Source organism: Globicephala melas, chromosome 1, assembly GCF_963455315.2.
Source record: "Globicephala melas chromosome 1, mGloMel1.2, whole genome shotgun sequence".
In the NCBI taxonomy this organism is placed as follows: domain Eukaryota; kingdom Metazoa; phylum Chordata; class Mammalia; order Artiodactyla; family Delphinidae; genus Globicephala; species Globicephala melas.
In genome coordinates, this window is record NC_083314.1 from 45,914,682 (window position 1) to 45,933,229 (window position 18,548).

The following is an 18,548-nucleotide window of genomic DNA, read 5'->3' on the forward strand; positions in this document are numbered from 1 at the left end:
TCTTTTAGGGCGTTGGGTTTTGTGGCATTATGAAGACATTTTGCAACCTAAGATTATAAAAACATTCATTTTTTTATAGTACTTTTATGGTTTCATATTTTACAGTTCAACCTTTAGATTCATCTGGAAAACTCTAGTATGAAGGGATGAGTTAGAAATTCAATTTTTAATATTATACTTATGAATATAAGTTCATATAAATTCTACAAAATGATTCATATTTTAAAGAATAAAATAGAGTTGAATATGAATAAAGAATAAAACATCAACTGAAATAGTATCTAATTGGTGCATCTTTTTATTTCAGTTAGCTATGAATGCATTTATCCAATGACAATCTGTGTCTGTTGCCTCTTGGCCTCTCCACAGTGCTTCACAAAGAAATGTCCTTCCTTCTATAAACATCCTCACTGTACATGATAAACCCAAGACTAGGAAAATGCTGATCACACCATATACAAAAATACAACACACACACAAATTAATGTTTGATAAATGAAAATATGTTTGCTAACTTCTATGTTAGTACTATTTTTTAAACCACACTTTTATAGTGATGAGGCATATTATATTCACCACTCTTATTCATATACTTTAGTCTTTTGATTTAAAGACACATACACACTCACATTTTACACAGAACATAAGCTGGTCTAGATCAAAACAGAGAAAGAACAAATCACAGGGACACAAATATTCTAAAATACAAAAGAAAGAGCTAAGTATTATGTAGACAATCAATAAACTTTTAAAGTTTGGAGAATGCCACATCTGCAATAGACTGGTTATGCTTATGCTTTTTCCCCAGCACAGTCAAGGGAAACTAGGGCCAGATGATGATGATGATGATGATGATGATGATAAATGGGCTTGGGATTTTCCTGGTGGTGCAGTGGTTAAGAATCTGCCTGCCAGACTTCCCTGGTGGTGCAGTGGTTAAGAATCTGCCTGCCAATGCGGGGGACATGGGTAAGAGCCCTGGTCCAGGAAGATCCCACAGGCCACTGAGCACTACTCAAGCCCACGTGCCTAAAGCCCATGCTCCGCAGCAAGAGAAGCCACTGCAATGAGAAGCCCGAGCATGGCAAGGAAGAGTAGCCCCTGCTCGTTGCAACCAGAGAAAGCCCGCTTGCAGCAACGAAGACCCAACGCAGCCAAAAATAAAATAAATTTTAAAAAAATACATTAAAAAAAAAAAAAGAATCTGCCTGCCAATTCAGGGGACTAAGGTTCGAGCCCTGGCCTGGGAAGATCCCACATACTGCGGAGCAACTAAGCCTGTGCGCCACGACTACTGAGCCTGTGCTCTAGAGCCCATGAGCCACAACTACTGAGCCTGCATGCCACAACTACTGAAGCCCGTGTGCCTAGAGCCCATGCTCCACAACAAGAGAAGCCACCACAATGAGAAGCCTGTGCACCGCAACGAAGAGTAGCCCCCGCTCACCGCAACTAGAGAAAGCCTGCATGCAGCAACAAAGACCCAATGCATCCAGATATAAATAAATAAATTTATAAAATGCTAAAAATGAATGAATAAATAAATAAATGGGCTTCACTCAGTGCATATCATGTGGCAGGTCCTAATCTAAGGGCTTTCCACTCACTGATACATTGAAGTCCTCTGAAGGCAGTAAGTACTAGTACTGTATTCTGCATACTATACAGATGGGGAAACTGAGGCAAGGAGAACCTTAGTAATTTGTCAAGACTACATGTTAGTGAGTAGCCGAGACAGGCTTTGAAACCCATTAGTCAGATTCCAGGCCTGTGCATTCACCACGAGTGAACTTCAGGTTCACTGAAAATAGCCCTAACTACCACATTAGTCTTGCAACATCCTCATGTTAAAAAAAAAAAAAAAAAAAAAAAAGCTGAGGCTGAACTCGGGCAGCCAGTTAACAATTGCTTCGTAAAGACTCTTGAGCAAAAGTGGGTTAGTATTATTTTTTAATTATTTATTTATTATTTTTGGCTGTGTTGGGTCTTTGTTGCTCTGCGTGGGCTTTCTCTAGGTGTCTAGGCATGCGGGCTTCAGTAGTTGTGGCTCGCGGGCTCTAGAGCTCAAGCTCAGTAGTTGTGGTGCACGGGCTTAGTTGCTCCACGGCGTGGGGGATCTTCCCGGACCAGGGCACGAACCTGAGTCCCCTGCACTGGCAGTGGGTTCGGATTTAATGACAAAGACAGATATCTTATTCCTGAGAGTGGAATCACCCTTCTTCAAGAGTCTGCATCCTTAATTCTAGGCACAGTCCCACTTTTTCAGTTAAGTGAACTGGCGGGGCTCTTCAGTTTCCTTTTGTATCAAGTGGGGATTATAACTGCTCGTGAAAAAGCCTTATAAACTGTAAAGTGTGAGTCTGTGCTTTTGATGCCAGCTAACAATTCAGGGGCAAAGGAAACAGCCACGTTTAAGGCTCCAGGTGCAGAAGGTAGGTACTGCGCTTCTCCGTAGAGAGCTGGGGCCTAAATGAGGTCTAAGCACCAGACAGGTATGGCCAGGTGTGCACTGCAGGTGGCTGCTACCAGGTAGGTGCTGCTAGGTAAGTGCTACCTGGCAGGTGCTGATGGCAAAACAGGTCCTTTCTGCCGCATCAGCCAGGATTCCAGGAAGAGGACATTGTTTTGAATTTCTGAATTCTTTGACGTCATTCAGGAGAAAATAACTCTGAGGAGAAGTGTTATGGGTACAGAAACCCTCCTACCTTCTCTCTTGTGGCTGAGTCACTTTTTTAGAACTTCCCCCAGCAGAGAACAAGCCTTGCCCACAGCTCCAGTCCCCTGTGCCTTCCACTGGATGGTACCAGGCCACCGGGAGGCACCCAGCAGCATCTCTGCTGCCTTCTCCAGGGCCAAATTCAGTCCTATTTTCTGCCTGAGGAAGGGTTCCAGGCAGCTACAGAGAAGACCAGGCACCTAGAGGGGCAAGGGAGCAATTGAAGGAAACCCTCAAGACATAAAACTGAAGTGACACCACCGAGGGCCCTGCCAGCACGTCCCCGTCTATGGCATCTGAGAACTCGGACGGTCCCTCCTCTTGCAGTCAGGCTGCCTTGTAGCAATAAGCAACAGACGGGCCTACTTTTCGGCTTACCTCTGTATATAATATTAAAAGAACACGCTCACGGTACCGTTGGCAAGGGAAGGAAAAATAGCACTTGGATTTTTCTTTCTTTAAATATATAAAGTAGAGTGCATTTCGAGACTTTCTGTCATAGAAAATTTTTCCAAACAGAAATTCAGACTGACTCTACCTCAGCTCGATTAAATCCTGCATCACGTGGCATTCCAGTGCGGGCTGTTCTGAGGTGGCAAGGGGCCAAAGGGAAGAGGCTGGGCCAGGCTACTCCTGTTTACAACTCATGCTCAGCTGCTAATTACACCCGACATCTCTCTAAGTGCTTTCCGTGGTTTGATCCTCCACACAGCCCTGAGTGGTGGATACCATTATCATCGCTATACTGTAGACAAGGAAACTCAGGCACTGACGAGGCTCCTTGTCAAAGACAACACAGGAAGTGGGGAAGCTGGAAGAAACCCAGCTGGTAGGAGGGAACTCACAATCACTGCCTTACATGCTCACGGTTTGGGCCTGTCTCCTCTTTCCTGTCAAAGTGATAAGCACCTATCAGAATGGCCCAGGAACGATCTAAAAGCAGAAAACGAAACTAAGATACTGTGAGACCTTCTCTGAGTCAGACACTGGCCTAAGCACTTTCCTGTCGGAAGTGTGAGATGGAAACTCAGGGCCAAGGTGGGCTGACTTCTATCATTTCATTAGCCCCATGTGTACTAAAAGCCTGTAAGACCTTTCTGAGGCTCAGCTCAAGACCTTGTGGAATCTGCAAAGACTAAACCCAGGGCCAGGTTCCTCACTCATCTTGACTTAAATATTTTTCAGCTTTTATGACTGGGACCCAGCTCTATCACACACCCATCAAACACTTCTCTTTTAAGGTTCTTTACCAACTCACTGAAAAAAAAAAAAGGACGGGGGGAAGGGGAAGATGTCCTCTTTGACCTTTGGGAAATAACTTCAGAAGTCAAAAGAAGCTTCTGGAGGCCAGCAGGAAAGCTACAGGGGAGGCAGCTAGAGACTACCACTAATTAGCATTGAGAGATGAGCAAGTTAGAGTTTGCTCTACCTCATCTGCCAGGCTGGCTCCCAATCTCTGTCTCGCTCATGGTCTTGCGTGCCGCATGCACCTCCCACCTGGAGAGTCAAAGCACAAAATGAGGGCTGCTGCCTCAGCTGAACCCCTCTCCTCTTCGATTCAATAATAAGTAAACTCCAAAACTGAAACTTGAAAGGGAAGGAAACTGTCAACACCAACACTACCTTCTAATGACTTAAACTAGCAGTATCCAATAGAAATATAATGTGAGTTATGTAAGTACTTGAAACATTTCCAGCAGCAACATGAAATAAGTAAAAAGAAACCAGGGAAATTAATTTTGATAATAGATTTTATTTAACTCAATATATCCAAGATATTATCCTTTCAACATGCAATCAATAGAAAATTAGTGAGCTATTTTATACTTTTTTAACATAGTAAGTCCTCAAAATCGCGTGTGACATTACAGCACATGTCAATTAGGATTAGCCTTATTTCACATGCTTAATAGTCACAAGTGGCCAGTGGCTACTGTACTGGATGGCAGAGAGTTAAACATTATGCTCTCTACTACTATCTCACAAACACAAACACAGATTAATTCATCTTTAATTAATCTTCACTTTACACAACCAGAAATTATTACAGGAAGAAACAGTGAATTATTACTTTGCTTCCAACTGCTTTGAATTTCTGTATAAATCTATTTTCGCATTTAATCTTCACCATAACCTGTAAAGTTGGTCCCTATAGTATTCTTTTTCCCTATAGTATTTTAGATGGGTAACAGATTGGCATAACGCCCTCTCTCTCTCTCTCTCTCTCGCTCTCTCTCTCTCTCACACACACACACACACACACACACACACACACACACACACCCTGCTATATGTTCTCAATTTATGTAGCCAAGGACCAGATCAGAACTGAAGCCACACAGCAATATAGAGCCCAAGTGAAAGAAAGCTTTACTGCTGCTCTTTTATACACCACCATTCCAGAAGAATTTACTCTAATAATCTAAGCACTTCCACTTAAGGGGACACATACAAACAAGAGGACCGTCTTGGTCCTTAGTCAGTCAAGGCCACCTCATCATAGGGGAGCTGGCATGGTCAGGCCCCGGCTTCTGGAAGCCTGCGTCCTCTCAAGGTCAAACAGTCCCTTCCTCCAGGGGCTTTTTGCAGCTCATAAGACAAAGGACACACACACACAGATAATGAGATTAAACATATAAGCAAATAAACCAAATACATAAGTATGTAAAAATATACTCTGGGATGGCAGGAAAGAGATTCTTTCTGAAGTTATTAGGAAAGCTTTATGCAAGTTTGGAAAAAGAGCAGGATTTAAAGAGATGAACGCAGGAGAAAGGGCCCATGCCAAGCAGAGGTCATGGTGTATTTGACCTGGAGGACACAGGCGTACAAAGCAGTCACAGGGTGAGCTGTCCCTCTGGCCGAAGAACAGGGAAACATGAGGGACAGAGTATGAAACAAGGCTGCCAAGGTGGGTAAGAGGGTAAGAGCCATAGTCAGAGGTCTTGAATGTTCACTAAGGATTTAGGATTTTACTGTCTAAGAACTGAGTGCAGGAGAATTAACATCGACAAAGGAGTACTTCAGAAAAACTTGCTACCATCTGCAAGGGTGCAAAAAAATTGAGAGTTAAAAACAAAAGCAAAGAAGCGAACAAACAACAAAGAGAGCTAATGGAGCATCAGTTCAGAGGACACTGCCTTATTCTGGGTTATGGACTTATAACAACCTAAACTATGCTGGTGGTAGGAAAAGTGATGCTAGGAGAGAGTGAGATTCACAGGTCTGGGAACTGGGAGAGACAAAGGCCTCAAGTTTAAAGCCTCTGCAAGATTAAAGTCTACGTTACTGGAAGAATGATGGCGACCTTCACGCACATAGGAAAGTCAATATAACTGAAGAGTTTCCCCCCTTGGGGATGGGCAGCAGAAGACATAATGATCTCAGGTTGGATATGAAAATTTCCCTAATAAGGCCTGAATCTGTTTTGTGCACCTACTTTAATAGTCTAAGTGAATGATGGTTGAAAGAAATCCAATAAGCACCTGGCTTTTCTTAGAACTTGCCTTACTAGTTCCTGATAACTTGAGCCTGTTGGTCACTTACTTTATGCAAGCTGGTCTTGGCAATCTGCTCAGTTGTCCTCTGAATGACCTCAGCAGATATGCTGATCACTTTTCACATCTGCCCTAACCACTGAGGGAAGGAAAATTCCAATCTGGAGATGGCGCTTTCTGGCCCGGCTTTTACTTCTGAAAGGGCCACAGAAATGAGACACAACTTTAGATCTGAAACTTTTTATGCTCCTATACTTAAAATAGAAAGAAAGTCTATAGGTCAACGTCTGTGATAAAGTTCCTTGTCAATGATCTCCTGAAGTCTATGAAATCTAGGAGTCAAGATGCCCATTTGTCAGTTAATCCTCAATGGTGGAATATTCTATAGCAATTCTGTTCCACACATTTTGAGTGGTGGGTCTCTGATACCAAGCAGGGCCCTGTGGGGCTCCTGGGCACAAAGCCTTTCTGTTTCCCCCATTTCTTTGATTATAGGAAGGAGCCTTCGGTTCAGCCTCCATGACCTTCCCTGAGTCCCAGTGGGCAGATTCAAACAGTTGTTAATTAGGGAAGGGAGGGGATGCGAGACCAGGGAGAAACAAACAGTCAAGAGAAACAACAGTGCAGCCTTGGGGCAAGGTCCTGGCTCCCCATCAAGGGATACAAACAACATCTTTGAGCTGTTTTGCAAATACTGAAACCCCCTCCAGGTGGGAGAAGTTAACGATGGTAGCTACCCACAAGCATGTAGACCCCAGACAAGTTGGAACCTGAAGGTTGATGATGCTGACTCCTACTTACCTCACCACCAACCCATCAGAAGAATGTCCACAAGCTCATCATGCCCTCTTTGAACCATTACAATAAAACTTCTCACTATCCTCTCCAAGTGGGGACACATAGTTTTCCGAGGCAGGAGCCCGCTGTGTCCCCCTTTGCCTGGCAAAGTAATAAAGCGATCCTTTTCTACTTCACCCAAAAATATGTCTCTGGGTTCAATTCAGCACCGGTGTAGAGGGAAGCTGAGCTTTTGGCATCATCTCCTAAATAACCAAAATATCACAGAGACCAAAATGCTTCATACAAATGGAAATTACTATTTGTAAAAACACACTGCTTATCAACGCTTCCCAGCATGTCCTTAGAAGCTATGAAATTAAATTAACACTTTTAGGAAAAGGATCGAATGTGTGTATGTACACACACTCAGAGACATATACTTCAGAGCTATCCCCAAATGTGCCACCTTTCACAGACTTGGTCAACTCTTCAACAACATGTGGTAATAACGTCTTTCAAGCATTAAGCTTTTGACAAGTGAATAAGGCCATTTTATTCGGTGGAAAATAGAGGCGTGATTTAGAAAGCAGAATATAACTGTCCAGGTTGGAATACAATCCAGTCATGAGTTCTCATTGCCTCTGTCAATGGGTGTGGTAACCCATCTCCAAAGACAGCTCCCAGCAGTTCTTCCCCTCCCTATAGGCACAGACTCAACAGATGCAGAGCCTTTGTGCTCCCTTGACTCTGGGTTGGTCTTGTGACTTGCTTTGCTCAACAGAACACGGCACAAATAACATTCTTGTACTTTCAAACCCAGGTCTTAAGAGGCCTGGAAGCTTCTACTTCCTCTCTTGGAAGCTAGCTGCCACATGAAAATTTGACTACCCAGAGGGAGAGAGGTCTGAAGCCATCGTGGTCAGTCGAGCCCAGCTGAGCTCCCAGCTGAATGCAGCTGCATGGCTGAGCCCAGGCAAAAAAAAAAAAAAAAAAAAAACAGCAGATGAACCCTAGCCACCCCACAGAATTGGGGAAAATAATAAATCAGTGCTGCTAAGTTTGGAGTCCTTTGCTATGTGATAATAGATCACTGAAACAATGGGTGACAAAAGATATCAAATGGCTAAAAGTGAGCCAGATCTACCATTCATCTGTGACCATCTGTGGTTCTATTGGGATTTTGTAGACTTCTGCTTGCAAACTAATTCAAGTGGAGAAACAGATAGGACCTTCTCTTGTCATATTCAAACTCTAGCATTCAGTAACATCTAGGATACTGGTACTGACGTTCACAATGGATTCTGACAATTCTACTCCCAGAACCCTGTAGGGCTAGGAAAACTCTCCCTGGACTGGTACATGAAGCTCTCTCCCTCCCTGTATTCCTGCTTTATCTAACACAATGCCACAAACCTGCAAATGCTGATGTAAGAGAGAGTAACAAGATGACGAATGCTGGAGTGAATGAAACTTCAGTGTGAGTACCAGGAGGATGAAGAGAAGCTGGCAGAGGCCTTGAGTGCACTTTATGGCATGGAGCCACACAGACAGCAATGACTGGGCAGGCATGGGGTAGACTGAATTATTAGCCCCAATTCTTGACCCTTCTCTACATCCATACCCTTCCCATGAATGTGCTGTGGTCAGATGGACTTCTCTGCCCCTTGTCTTTGAGCCTGTTCATGTGACTTGATTTGGCTAGTAAAATGTGGGTGCAAGTGACAGTGTGCCAGGTCTAAGCCTAAGCTTAAGAGGCACCATGTGTATCACTTATAATTTTACCCTTTTGCAAAAGAAGAGCATACCCCCCACCTTGGCTCACTGGTCCCAGGAGGAAGCTGAGAGAGACATGGAGCAGAGCCAATCCAGCTGACCAAGCAACTCGTGATCAAGAAAGACATGATTATTGCTGAATGCCACTAAGATCTTGAGGCTGTCCATTACCCAGCAATAGTTGACTAATACAAGACTCCTTTATTAGATGCTAACATTTGCAAACTACACATGGTACTTTAGAACAACAGAACGCCTTCTTAGCTATAAAAGTTGTAACCATATTAGCAAATGAATGGTTAGATGGTCTCATTGACAAGCAAAATATTAATACAATATACTGAATATCACTAAATTTTTGCTCTCACAAATCTAAGGTTACCTTTCTACAGATTGTAATTTGGTATTCCACATTCTCCATAATTTAATAACTCTAACTTAGTTTTGTACCCAGTTCCCTCTCACTTATATTTTATATTACATTCGAACTGGATTACCTGTAATTCTTGAATATGGGTCACATCACGTCTAGCCTTTCCTCATCTAGTTCCTTCCTACACCCTTCATCCGACAGGTTTAGATTCTCCAGTCCTTTAGGGCCAGGGTCAGCTGTCACCTCTATAAGAAATCTGCTCTGATCCCACCTTTTAAGGCAGTCTCTCAACCCTCTGACTCTTATCACGATGTGTATGTCTTTTCCTTTTCTGGTATTTGGCTTATTCTGCCTCATAACACTTCTTCATCCTCTTACGAACTCCTAGAAAGCAAGGTTTATCTCTGTATCCTCCATGGCATTTAGCAAAGGGCCTGACACACCATGTACCGGCCAGTGAATACTTTTTCGCGTTAAGGAATGACTGACGGATGGGAGGCAGCAGGAAATGACATTGAGAAAGAAATGTGGACTTTGGAGTCTGAGACATCTGATTCTACCGCTTAGTAGCTGAGTAACTCTGGATCAGTTAGTCACACTGTGCTCAGCTTCCAAATCTGTAAAATTAAGATGGCACAGATTTCACAGGATTGTTATGAAAATTTAACATGAAAATGAATGTAAATGCTTCTTGGTGTCTGACATATGGTGAAGGCTCCATAAGTGGTAGCTCTAATTACAAAAATGACAATGACACAGAACCTCACACAGAAGTTAATTTAAACAAATCCCTGATATTAGATTATTTCCTCTTAAAAGTTAAGTGTTTGCGAGTAACAGTAATGACTCTAGTTCCCATTAGCTGTTTTCCCAGAAGGTGTGGTTTCAAAGAGCTGGATTCTACTTTATTAAGATGCTCATATGTCCCTCTTCTCCACAGTTCTTGTTTCTATTGGTAGTGACCACTAGAAGCAAATTTGTTCCAGGCAACAAATACATCTCCTTAAAACAAACCAAAATGAAATCTTCCTCCGTCCACATACATGAGTCCACTTGTAACAGAGCATTACCCCTTCCACACTGTTCCCAATTCTTTCCCAGGGGACTGAAACAACCAATGCAATGGATCAAAAGCTAGAGATTGAAACGCGATAGAATTCCTTGACAGAGACTGAATAGTGCAACTTGAGTTGTTGACATGTAAACATCATTGCAATGAGGTTCTTTACTGAATAAGAGATGTAAAGGTGCTTTTATGAATAAAAGTACCATGAAAATGTCAAGTCTTGGGTATTATTGTTAAAGTAATTCAGCAAAAACTGCTTCATCTGCCTGGACTAACTGGAATTTTGTACAAACCCATAGCCACCCTGCATCAGGGTAATCATTGATCTTCCAAAGGACAAACTCAAGATTAGACAAACTCAAAAGGCTGTAAGTGGCCAGGCATGGAACGTCAGTGAGTGAACTGGGCCTGATGTGCGTTCACGGGGAGGGCTCAGCCGTTTACTGGAGGCCATACTCGGACTGAACCGGCAACTGCTACCCCGTTCCACCAACTGTTGCCTAAGGAAATGGAAAATCAGTGTTGTCAGACCTTCTCAAGAAATTTGGGGTTTTGTGTGAAACATCCTGATTTTTAAAGGCCGCCTTGCTTTTTTATTTTAAAATTCTCTGGGGGCCAAAGAAAATATATTTGTAAACCAGATGTGGCCATGGGTTGGTAGTTTGTGACCTCTTTACTAGATAGTCTCAAGTCACTATGAATCATCACAGGATGGTTAAAAGACGATTTCTAAGTTCACTGTAATTGTGTTTTTGAAACCGAGAATTTCTAATTCACAGAAAGAGTAATTCCTTATAAACTTATAATAAACTCCAAAAAATATGTCATTCCCTCCATTATAAATCCTTGCCCGCTTTTGTACCTCCATGTGCTCAGTCCTACAGTTCTGGACCAGGACACCCTGTGGCCACTGTCCCGTGCACCTGTTTATGTCCTACTAGTTCTTCAAAGCTTGATTTAAATGTGAGCTCTGCATAAAACCTCCATGATCCTCCTCAAAGTCTTCTAGGTGTAAATTATGAAAACTGTCCAATGTAAAAGATCTGCCTTGATTTTTATCATCTCTCATCAGCCCTCTACCCACAACCCCCATCACCCCTGCACCCCACCCCGCCCCCCAGCAAACAGAACACAGGAACACTGCAATTGTTCACATGAAAGGCCTGGATGGAGGGGCCAAGGATGAAACTCAACTGCACTTACCACCAAACACGTCTCCATTCTGGTAGTTCTTCCCTTTCTGGGCTTCCTCTTCATTTTGAACAGTGGCAACATGCTTCGCAGAGGCACAGCCCATAGTCTCATTCGGTCAGCTTCAGCCGGGCTGAACTGCAAAGCATCTCTACAGACACGGGGACATTTTCTTCTCTTTAGACACAAGGAAAAGCCACCTTCTTGCTGAGTCGGTCAAAATGTGCGCACCTGCAAGAAGAGAGCGCTAGATCAGAATATGGGACACGAAGCCAGTGTCTCAGTCTCCGTGGTGATTCCCGCCCGACCCCGCTGGACTGGGGTGCGACCAGGCGCCGAAGAAGGAAATGCAGCACGGGTCACTCTCATCTGACCCCCACTTGAAAAGCAAGGTCAGAAGGCCTGTGCCCTGCACAACACGTGGCTGGACTTTTTTTTTTTTTAATCTTTATTGGAACATAATTGCTTTACAATGTTGTGTTAGTTTCTGCTGTATGACAAAGTGAATCAGCTATATGTATATCCCCATATCCCCTCCCTCTTGCGTCTCCCTCCCACCCTCCCTATCCCACCCCTCTAGGTGGTCACAAAGCACCAAACTGATCTCCCTGTGCTATGCGGCTGCTTCCCATTAGCTATCGATTTTACATTCGGTAGTGTATATATGCCCATGCCACTCTCTCACTTTGTCCCAGCTTAACCTTCCCCCTCCCGGTGTCCTCAAGTCCATTCTCTATGTCGGCATCTTTATTCCTGTCCTGCCCCTAAGTTCATTAGCACCGTTTTTTTTAGATTCCATATATGTGCGTTAGCATACGGCATTTGTTTTTCTCTTTCTGACTTACTTCACTGTATGACAGACTCTAGGTCCATCTATCTCATTACAATAACTCAATCTTGTTCATTTTTATGGCTGAGTAATATTCCATTGTATGTATGTGCCACATCTTCTTTATCCATTCATCTGTCAATGGACATTTAGGTTGCTTCCATGTGCTGGCTATTGTAAATAGTGTTGCAATGAAGATTGTGGTATATCTTTTTTTTTTTTTTTTTTTACTTGTTTGTTTTATATACATTTATTTTATTTTTGGCTGCGTTGGGTCTTCATTGCTGTGCACGGGCTTTCTCTAGTTGTAGCGAGTGGGGGCTATTCTTCGTTGCAGTGTGCAGACTTGTCATCGTGGTGGCTTCTCTTGTTGCAGAGCACGGGTTCTAGGCGTGCAGGCTTCAGTAGTTGTGGCACGCAGGCTCAGTAGTGTGGCTCGCGGGCTCTAGAGCGCAGGCTCAGTAGTTGTGGTGCATGGGCTTGCTTGCTCCACGGCATGTGGGATCTTCCCGGACCAGGGCTCGAACCTATGTCCCCTGCATTGGCAGGCGGATTCTTAACCACTGTGCCACCAGGGAAGCCCCATCTATCTTTTTGAATTATGGTTTTCTCAGGGTATATGCCCAGCAGTGGGACTGTTGGGTCATATGGTAGTTCTATTTTTAGTTTTTTAAGGAACCTCCATACTGTTCTCCATAGTGGCTGTATCAGTTTACATTCCCACCAACAGTGCAGGAGGGTTCCCTTTTCTCCACACCCTCTCCAGCATTTACTGTTTGCAGATTTTTTGATGATGGCCATTCTGACTGGTGTGAGGTGATACCTCATTGTAGTCTTGCTTTGCATTTCTCTAATGATTAGTGATGTTGAGCATCTTTTCATGTGTTTTTTGGCAATCTGTATGTCTACTTTGGAGAAATGTCTATTTAGGTCTTCTGCCCATTTTTGGATTGGGTTGTTTGTTTTTTTGATATTGAGCTGCATGAGCTGCTTGTATATTTTGGAGATTAATCCTTTGTCAGTTGCTTCATTTGGAAATATTTTCTCCCATTCTGAGGGTTGTCTTTCCATCTTGTTTATGGTTTCCTTTGCTGTGCAAAAGATTTTGTTTCAGTAGGTCCCATTTGTTTATTTTTGATTTTATTTCCATTCCTCTAGGAGGTGGGTCAAAAAGGATCTTGCTGTGATTTATGTCTTAGAGTGTTCTGTGGCTGGACTTTTTTTTTTAACATCTTTATTGGAGTATAATTGCTTTACAATGGTGTGTTAGTTTCTGCTTTATAACAAAGTGAATCAGCTATACATATACATATATTCCCATATCTCCTCCCTCTTGCATCTCCCTCCCACCCTCCCTATCCCACCCCTCTAGGTAGTCACAAAGCACCTAGCTGATCTCCCTGTGCTATGCAGCTGCTTCCCACTATCTATCTATTTTACGTTTGGTAGTGTATATATGTCCATGCCACTCTCTCACTTCATCCCAGCTTCCCCTTCCCCTTCCCCATGTCCTCAAGTCCATTTTCTATGTCTGCATCTTTATTCCTGTCCTGCCCCTAGGTTCTTCAGAACCTTTTTTTTTTTTTTGTAGATTCCATATATATGTGTTAGCATACGGTATTTGTTTTTCTCTTGCTTATTTACTTCACTCTGTATGACAGACTCTAGGTGTGGCTGGACTTTTTCAGGAGCTAAAAAATTTCTATTTATTTATTCAAATAAATATTTGAGCACTCCTACTTGCCACACACAAACTTAATGGGCTATATAGGTTTGCTAATGTTCCGCAATCTCAAAAAGCTTCAGAGGGAGGAAAGGACATTGATGAGATCCATCGAGTTCCAGAGGCTGGGAGAAGTCCTCCAACCTCCTCATCCTGTCCTGCACACAGGCCAGCTCTTCCTAGCTCCTCAGATTTTGCCAGGAGGAGGTGGGTTGGAACATGGGCTAGCATTTCCAGTGGGTTCCATAAATGATTCAATACTTTATTTTACTTGAGGCGATACTGTTTGGGAAGGAAGGAGATGGAGGAAAGGACTTGAATGTACTTTTTGTCAATTTTCTGCTTAGTTAGCTGAATGCTTTAAGGACTGAGCAGATGTAGGAATATGAAGGGAAGAAAATGAGGTGCTCGTCCACCTCTTTCAGAGCCTTTATGCCTCTGTTTGACCTCTACTAAAGGCTGCAAGCGCATTTATGGATAAACCACAAAGGATATAATCCCCTAGTTACCTGGAGTGAATTTACCTTCCCCTGCCCCACTCAAGGTCACCATCCAAATTCTCAAGGTGTGTCATGCTCAGGTTGCTCATTTTTATTTATTTTATTTTTTCATCATCCTTATCAAACCATTCCAGTCTTGTAGATGTTCACTTTGAAACATCTACCGATGCCTTCATCTCCATCCATCCCACTGTAACACAGGCCCTTACCCCTCACATCAGCACCCATACTCCACCACTCTCCTCTCCACTTTAGGAACAACTGACGTTTCTCAGTGTCAAGAACAGTGCTACCCAAAGGCAGCTGCAAGTTTTCTCTTCCAACAAAATTGGTTCCCCTAAGCCCTCCTTCCTAGAGCATTGACATCTATGGACATAGAGATTCTATCATTTAAACCACCTAATCTCAGCAAAGGGAAATTTTCAAATTAGCCCAATACTAAAAGATAATTCTAAATCAATCTAATAAATGAACTTAGATAACACAGGTAATGATCTTACATCAAGCCAAGCAAATACAAATTTCAACATCAACTCAATGGCTATAATACTAACCATGTCTTTGTATAGTTCTCCAGACTAGTTTCTATCACTGGTTATATAAAATCATTAACAGAAAGTATAGGGTTAGTTGGTAATGTTTTACAAACAAGGATGATTTTTTTCCTAGTTAATGCTTATCAGTTTCTCAACACTATTAGGTAACCTCATGTTAACACATTTTCCCCTTTTTAAAGCTATATGGAAAACACACACACAACTATTCTGATAATAGTTAGCAGCAATGTCATTAAAGCTACAGTATTTCCACTGATGGTCTACTCATATTCGTCTATAGAGCTCCCAGGCCAGATGGGGGAGATGTGCTGACTTTTTTTTTTTAACCTACACAATACAGTGTATTAAGTGCCACGATAAATGATTCACAGGAATCTATAGCAAGGTAGAATTCAAGGAAACAGATTAAATGATGACTGGGAAAAGGCAGGAATTAAAAGAAGTGATATTCTGTAGGGTCTTAACGTTTGGTAGAAACTTGCCAGGCTGAAAGGACAGTACCATCATCCAGATGTGAAGAACTGCCCGAGCTATGACACTGGAACTTGGAAGTGCGTGGCGGATGTGTGTGTGTGTGTGTGTGTGTGTGTGTGTGTGTGTCCAGAGGGGTCAAGGTCGGGGCGGGGCAGGGAAGAGGACTGCACTGCTGATGCTTGTGAAGGCCCTGGAGGAGGCCTTGCTAACTTTATCCAACTTTAAAGATAAACTATAAAACCTCCTACGATGTAGGAAGTCCGTTTGATCCAAATTTGAGCACACTTTGAGAGACATTAAATTAGTAGTGCTGATATCCACTCTGTCGACCTATTACAGTTTTTAAAGAAACAGCGCTGAAATATGAGACAAGAAGGATAGGAGACAGGAATCAGTTCTAAAGGCAGAAGGGAGAACACTCCTCTGTAAGCAGGTGGCGGCTAAGGGTTGTTGCTGCTGCCGCTTGGCCCATCTCCCTCGTTCCCTTTCAGCACCACCACGTAAGGTGACAGGTGTGGGCTCCCAGAATGAATTCCTTACTTTTCAAAAAGGAATGTGGGAAAACCACCTCACACGTACATAGTACACCGCAGAGCAACCCGAAGTGAGAGGGGAAACCTCGCCTCCCCTCCCAGTCTGTTGCCGCCTCTTCAGAATAAACAAAGTAAAAACAGGAAAGGAGAGTGGGAAACCCTAGCAAAATCCAGAAGGACAGTAGAAATCCAGAGACAGTTTACAACCCTCCTCTCTGGGCGTCCTCTTCCTTTGCTGTTCCTCATTCCTATTTCACGCTGACAGCCTCACCATCTACCCAAGAAGTTAATGTAAGAATCTAAGACGTGAATTACTCTTTGCTATTCCCGAAAAGCACTGTGCGCTGTTTCTTCTGTTCTAGAAGTTCTGTTTGTAGCAACAAATCTTACTTGAATTAAAAAAAAGTTGAAATCACATGAAAATCAAACACACTGCAGCAGGCAAACAAAAATAAAACATAAAAAACCTTTTCAAAGGACTTCTCTATTATTCAGGCATGGAAGTGAGAGGCATGTTAATAAGCAGATTAGACGCGATTCTAATTAGACACATCCAATTCAAGTGATGACTTGAGAAGTCTTCATTTAATTATATTTTTTAAAAAGCACTATCACTCGGGGCTTCCCTGGTGGCGCAGTGGTTGAGAGTCCGCCTGCCGATGCAGGGGACACGGGTTCGTGCCCCCGTCCGGGAAGATCCCACATGCCGCGGAGCGGCTGGGCCCGTCAGCCATGGCCACTGAGCCTGCATGTCCGGAGCCTGTGCTCCGCGACGGGAGAGGCCACAACAGTGAGAGGCCCACATACTGCAAAAAAAAAAAAAAAAAAAGCTCTATCACTCAATGTGAGTTCTCTCCAAATCACAATTAGGTGTGGGTTTTGTTTTTGAAACACACACATTATGTATTTCATAGCAGTAAGTTAATTTTAAGAGTGAGGTTTTCAAGTTTTACAACCTTGACAGAAATATATTTTAATATTTTGCCCATTTCGAAGGAGATAATTATGAAGTTATCTGAGAGGCAGAGGATCTCCAACACTCAAAATTAACCATTGGTCACTGGGGAAAGTTTTTTACTATGTCATTTGGATTCTGCACATAAACAATTGTCCATCCATTCATTCATTTAATCAACAGATATTTATTGAAAACTACTAAACCGACAGACACGTTTTTGGCAGACACTGGGTATATAGAGATAAACAGGACAAGATACAGTGTCCTCCCCAACCATCCCCATAGAATATGAACACTCAGAGAAAGGTGATCGTGAGAAAGACCAGTTTCACAACAATGTGGTACAGCAACTGCTGGATAAATATAGGATGACAGGGTAGTTCACCCCACAGGCACCTGATTCAGCCTCGAGATTGGGAATGTCAAGAAAGGTTGAGTTTGAGTCCCGAACATAGCTGAATAAACATCATTAAAACACTTCTGAACTGCATCTCTTTTATAGCCTGATGTAATGTCAAGGTTTCATTTCTACTGAAAATTCTCTTAATTAACCTCAATCTAACTGAGACCTCAAATTGAGGAGACCTTCAGAAATGTACCCCTAATTACTGCCACCATCATCTGCTCAAGCAAGTTTCCCTTCAGTTTCTACTATCCTTCACATAAATTCGAGCATATTTTTTAGCTTCCATTTTTCCATTAGTTTTGCTCAGCTTTTCTCTCCCAACTCCCACAACATCTATTCATTCACCTCCCTGATACCAGCCCACTTAGAGAGGTAACTGAGGGTGCAAATGAGCATGCAGAGACCGAAAGCAACAAGAAGATCTGAGTCTCGTTCTCACATATTGTTATTAACAGCATGCTATTTCTGAAGTCACAGATCACAGTGTGAGAATTAAACTGAAGCATCTCTTTGATGTTTGATGGAATCTTCTAATACCAAGTCCCACTGAGGATGATTTTTTAAAACTAAATAATCTATATGATAGGATCACTGGGCACCTCAAAAACACGGGCTCCAATTAATAGCCCACGGCTTTGTGTAAAAATCTCCCCAAGTGGCTATATGGCTATATTATCCTATATCATGAAATTAGAAGCTGTAGTCCCTTCATAATGCTATGCATTAACCTCATACAGTGCCATCTTTATAGAATAATTTTCTTGCTTTGATAAAATACATTAGCACATCTGTAAATCCAATTCAAAATTTTTCCAAAAGACTAAAAAACCTTCAACTGTGCACGTTTATCCCTCCTCTCCTTACACTATGCCTCAAGACTCTGCAGACTATTTTAGATATCCTAAGGGGAATTATTGTTCCAGGACACTTCACATTATAACCTGAGGACGTTCTTTTCTGTATACAAGTAAGTCCATTACTTTTTTATGCATGTTATATATGTGTGATACATTTGCCCTTTTATAAGAAAAGATTATGGATTTATGATGGCTTTTTTCTTTTTTTCCAGTGCAGATGGGTCTCTTTTTATTGTTTCAGCTTTATTGAGGAATAAGTGACAAAACTGCAATATACTATATTCAACAGGATGATTCAATATACTATATACATTG

The 18,548-nt window shown here is 42.5% G+C and overlaps 1 protein-coding gene across 1 annotated transcript in view; it reads right to left on the reverse strand.

Annotated features, from left to right (window-relative positions):
• Positions 1-18,548, reverse strand: part of C1H1orf21 (chromosome 1 C1orf21 homolog) — a 231,797-nt gene that overhangs the window by 142,099 nt on the left and 71,150 nt on the right. Inside the window, exon 2 of the mRNA XM_030873069.3 lies at positions 11,409-11,627. Coding sequence (XP_030728929.1) covers positions 11,409-11,502 — 94 coding nt within the window. The 5' untranslated portion in view covers positions 11,503-11,627. The remainder of the gene's footprint in view (positions 1-11,408; positions 11,628-18,548) is intronic.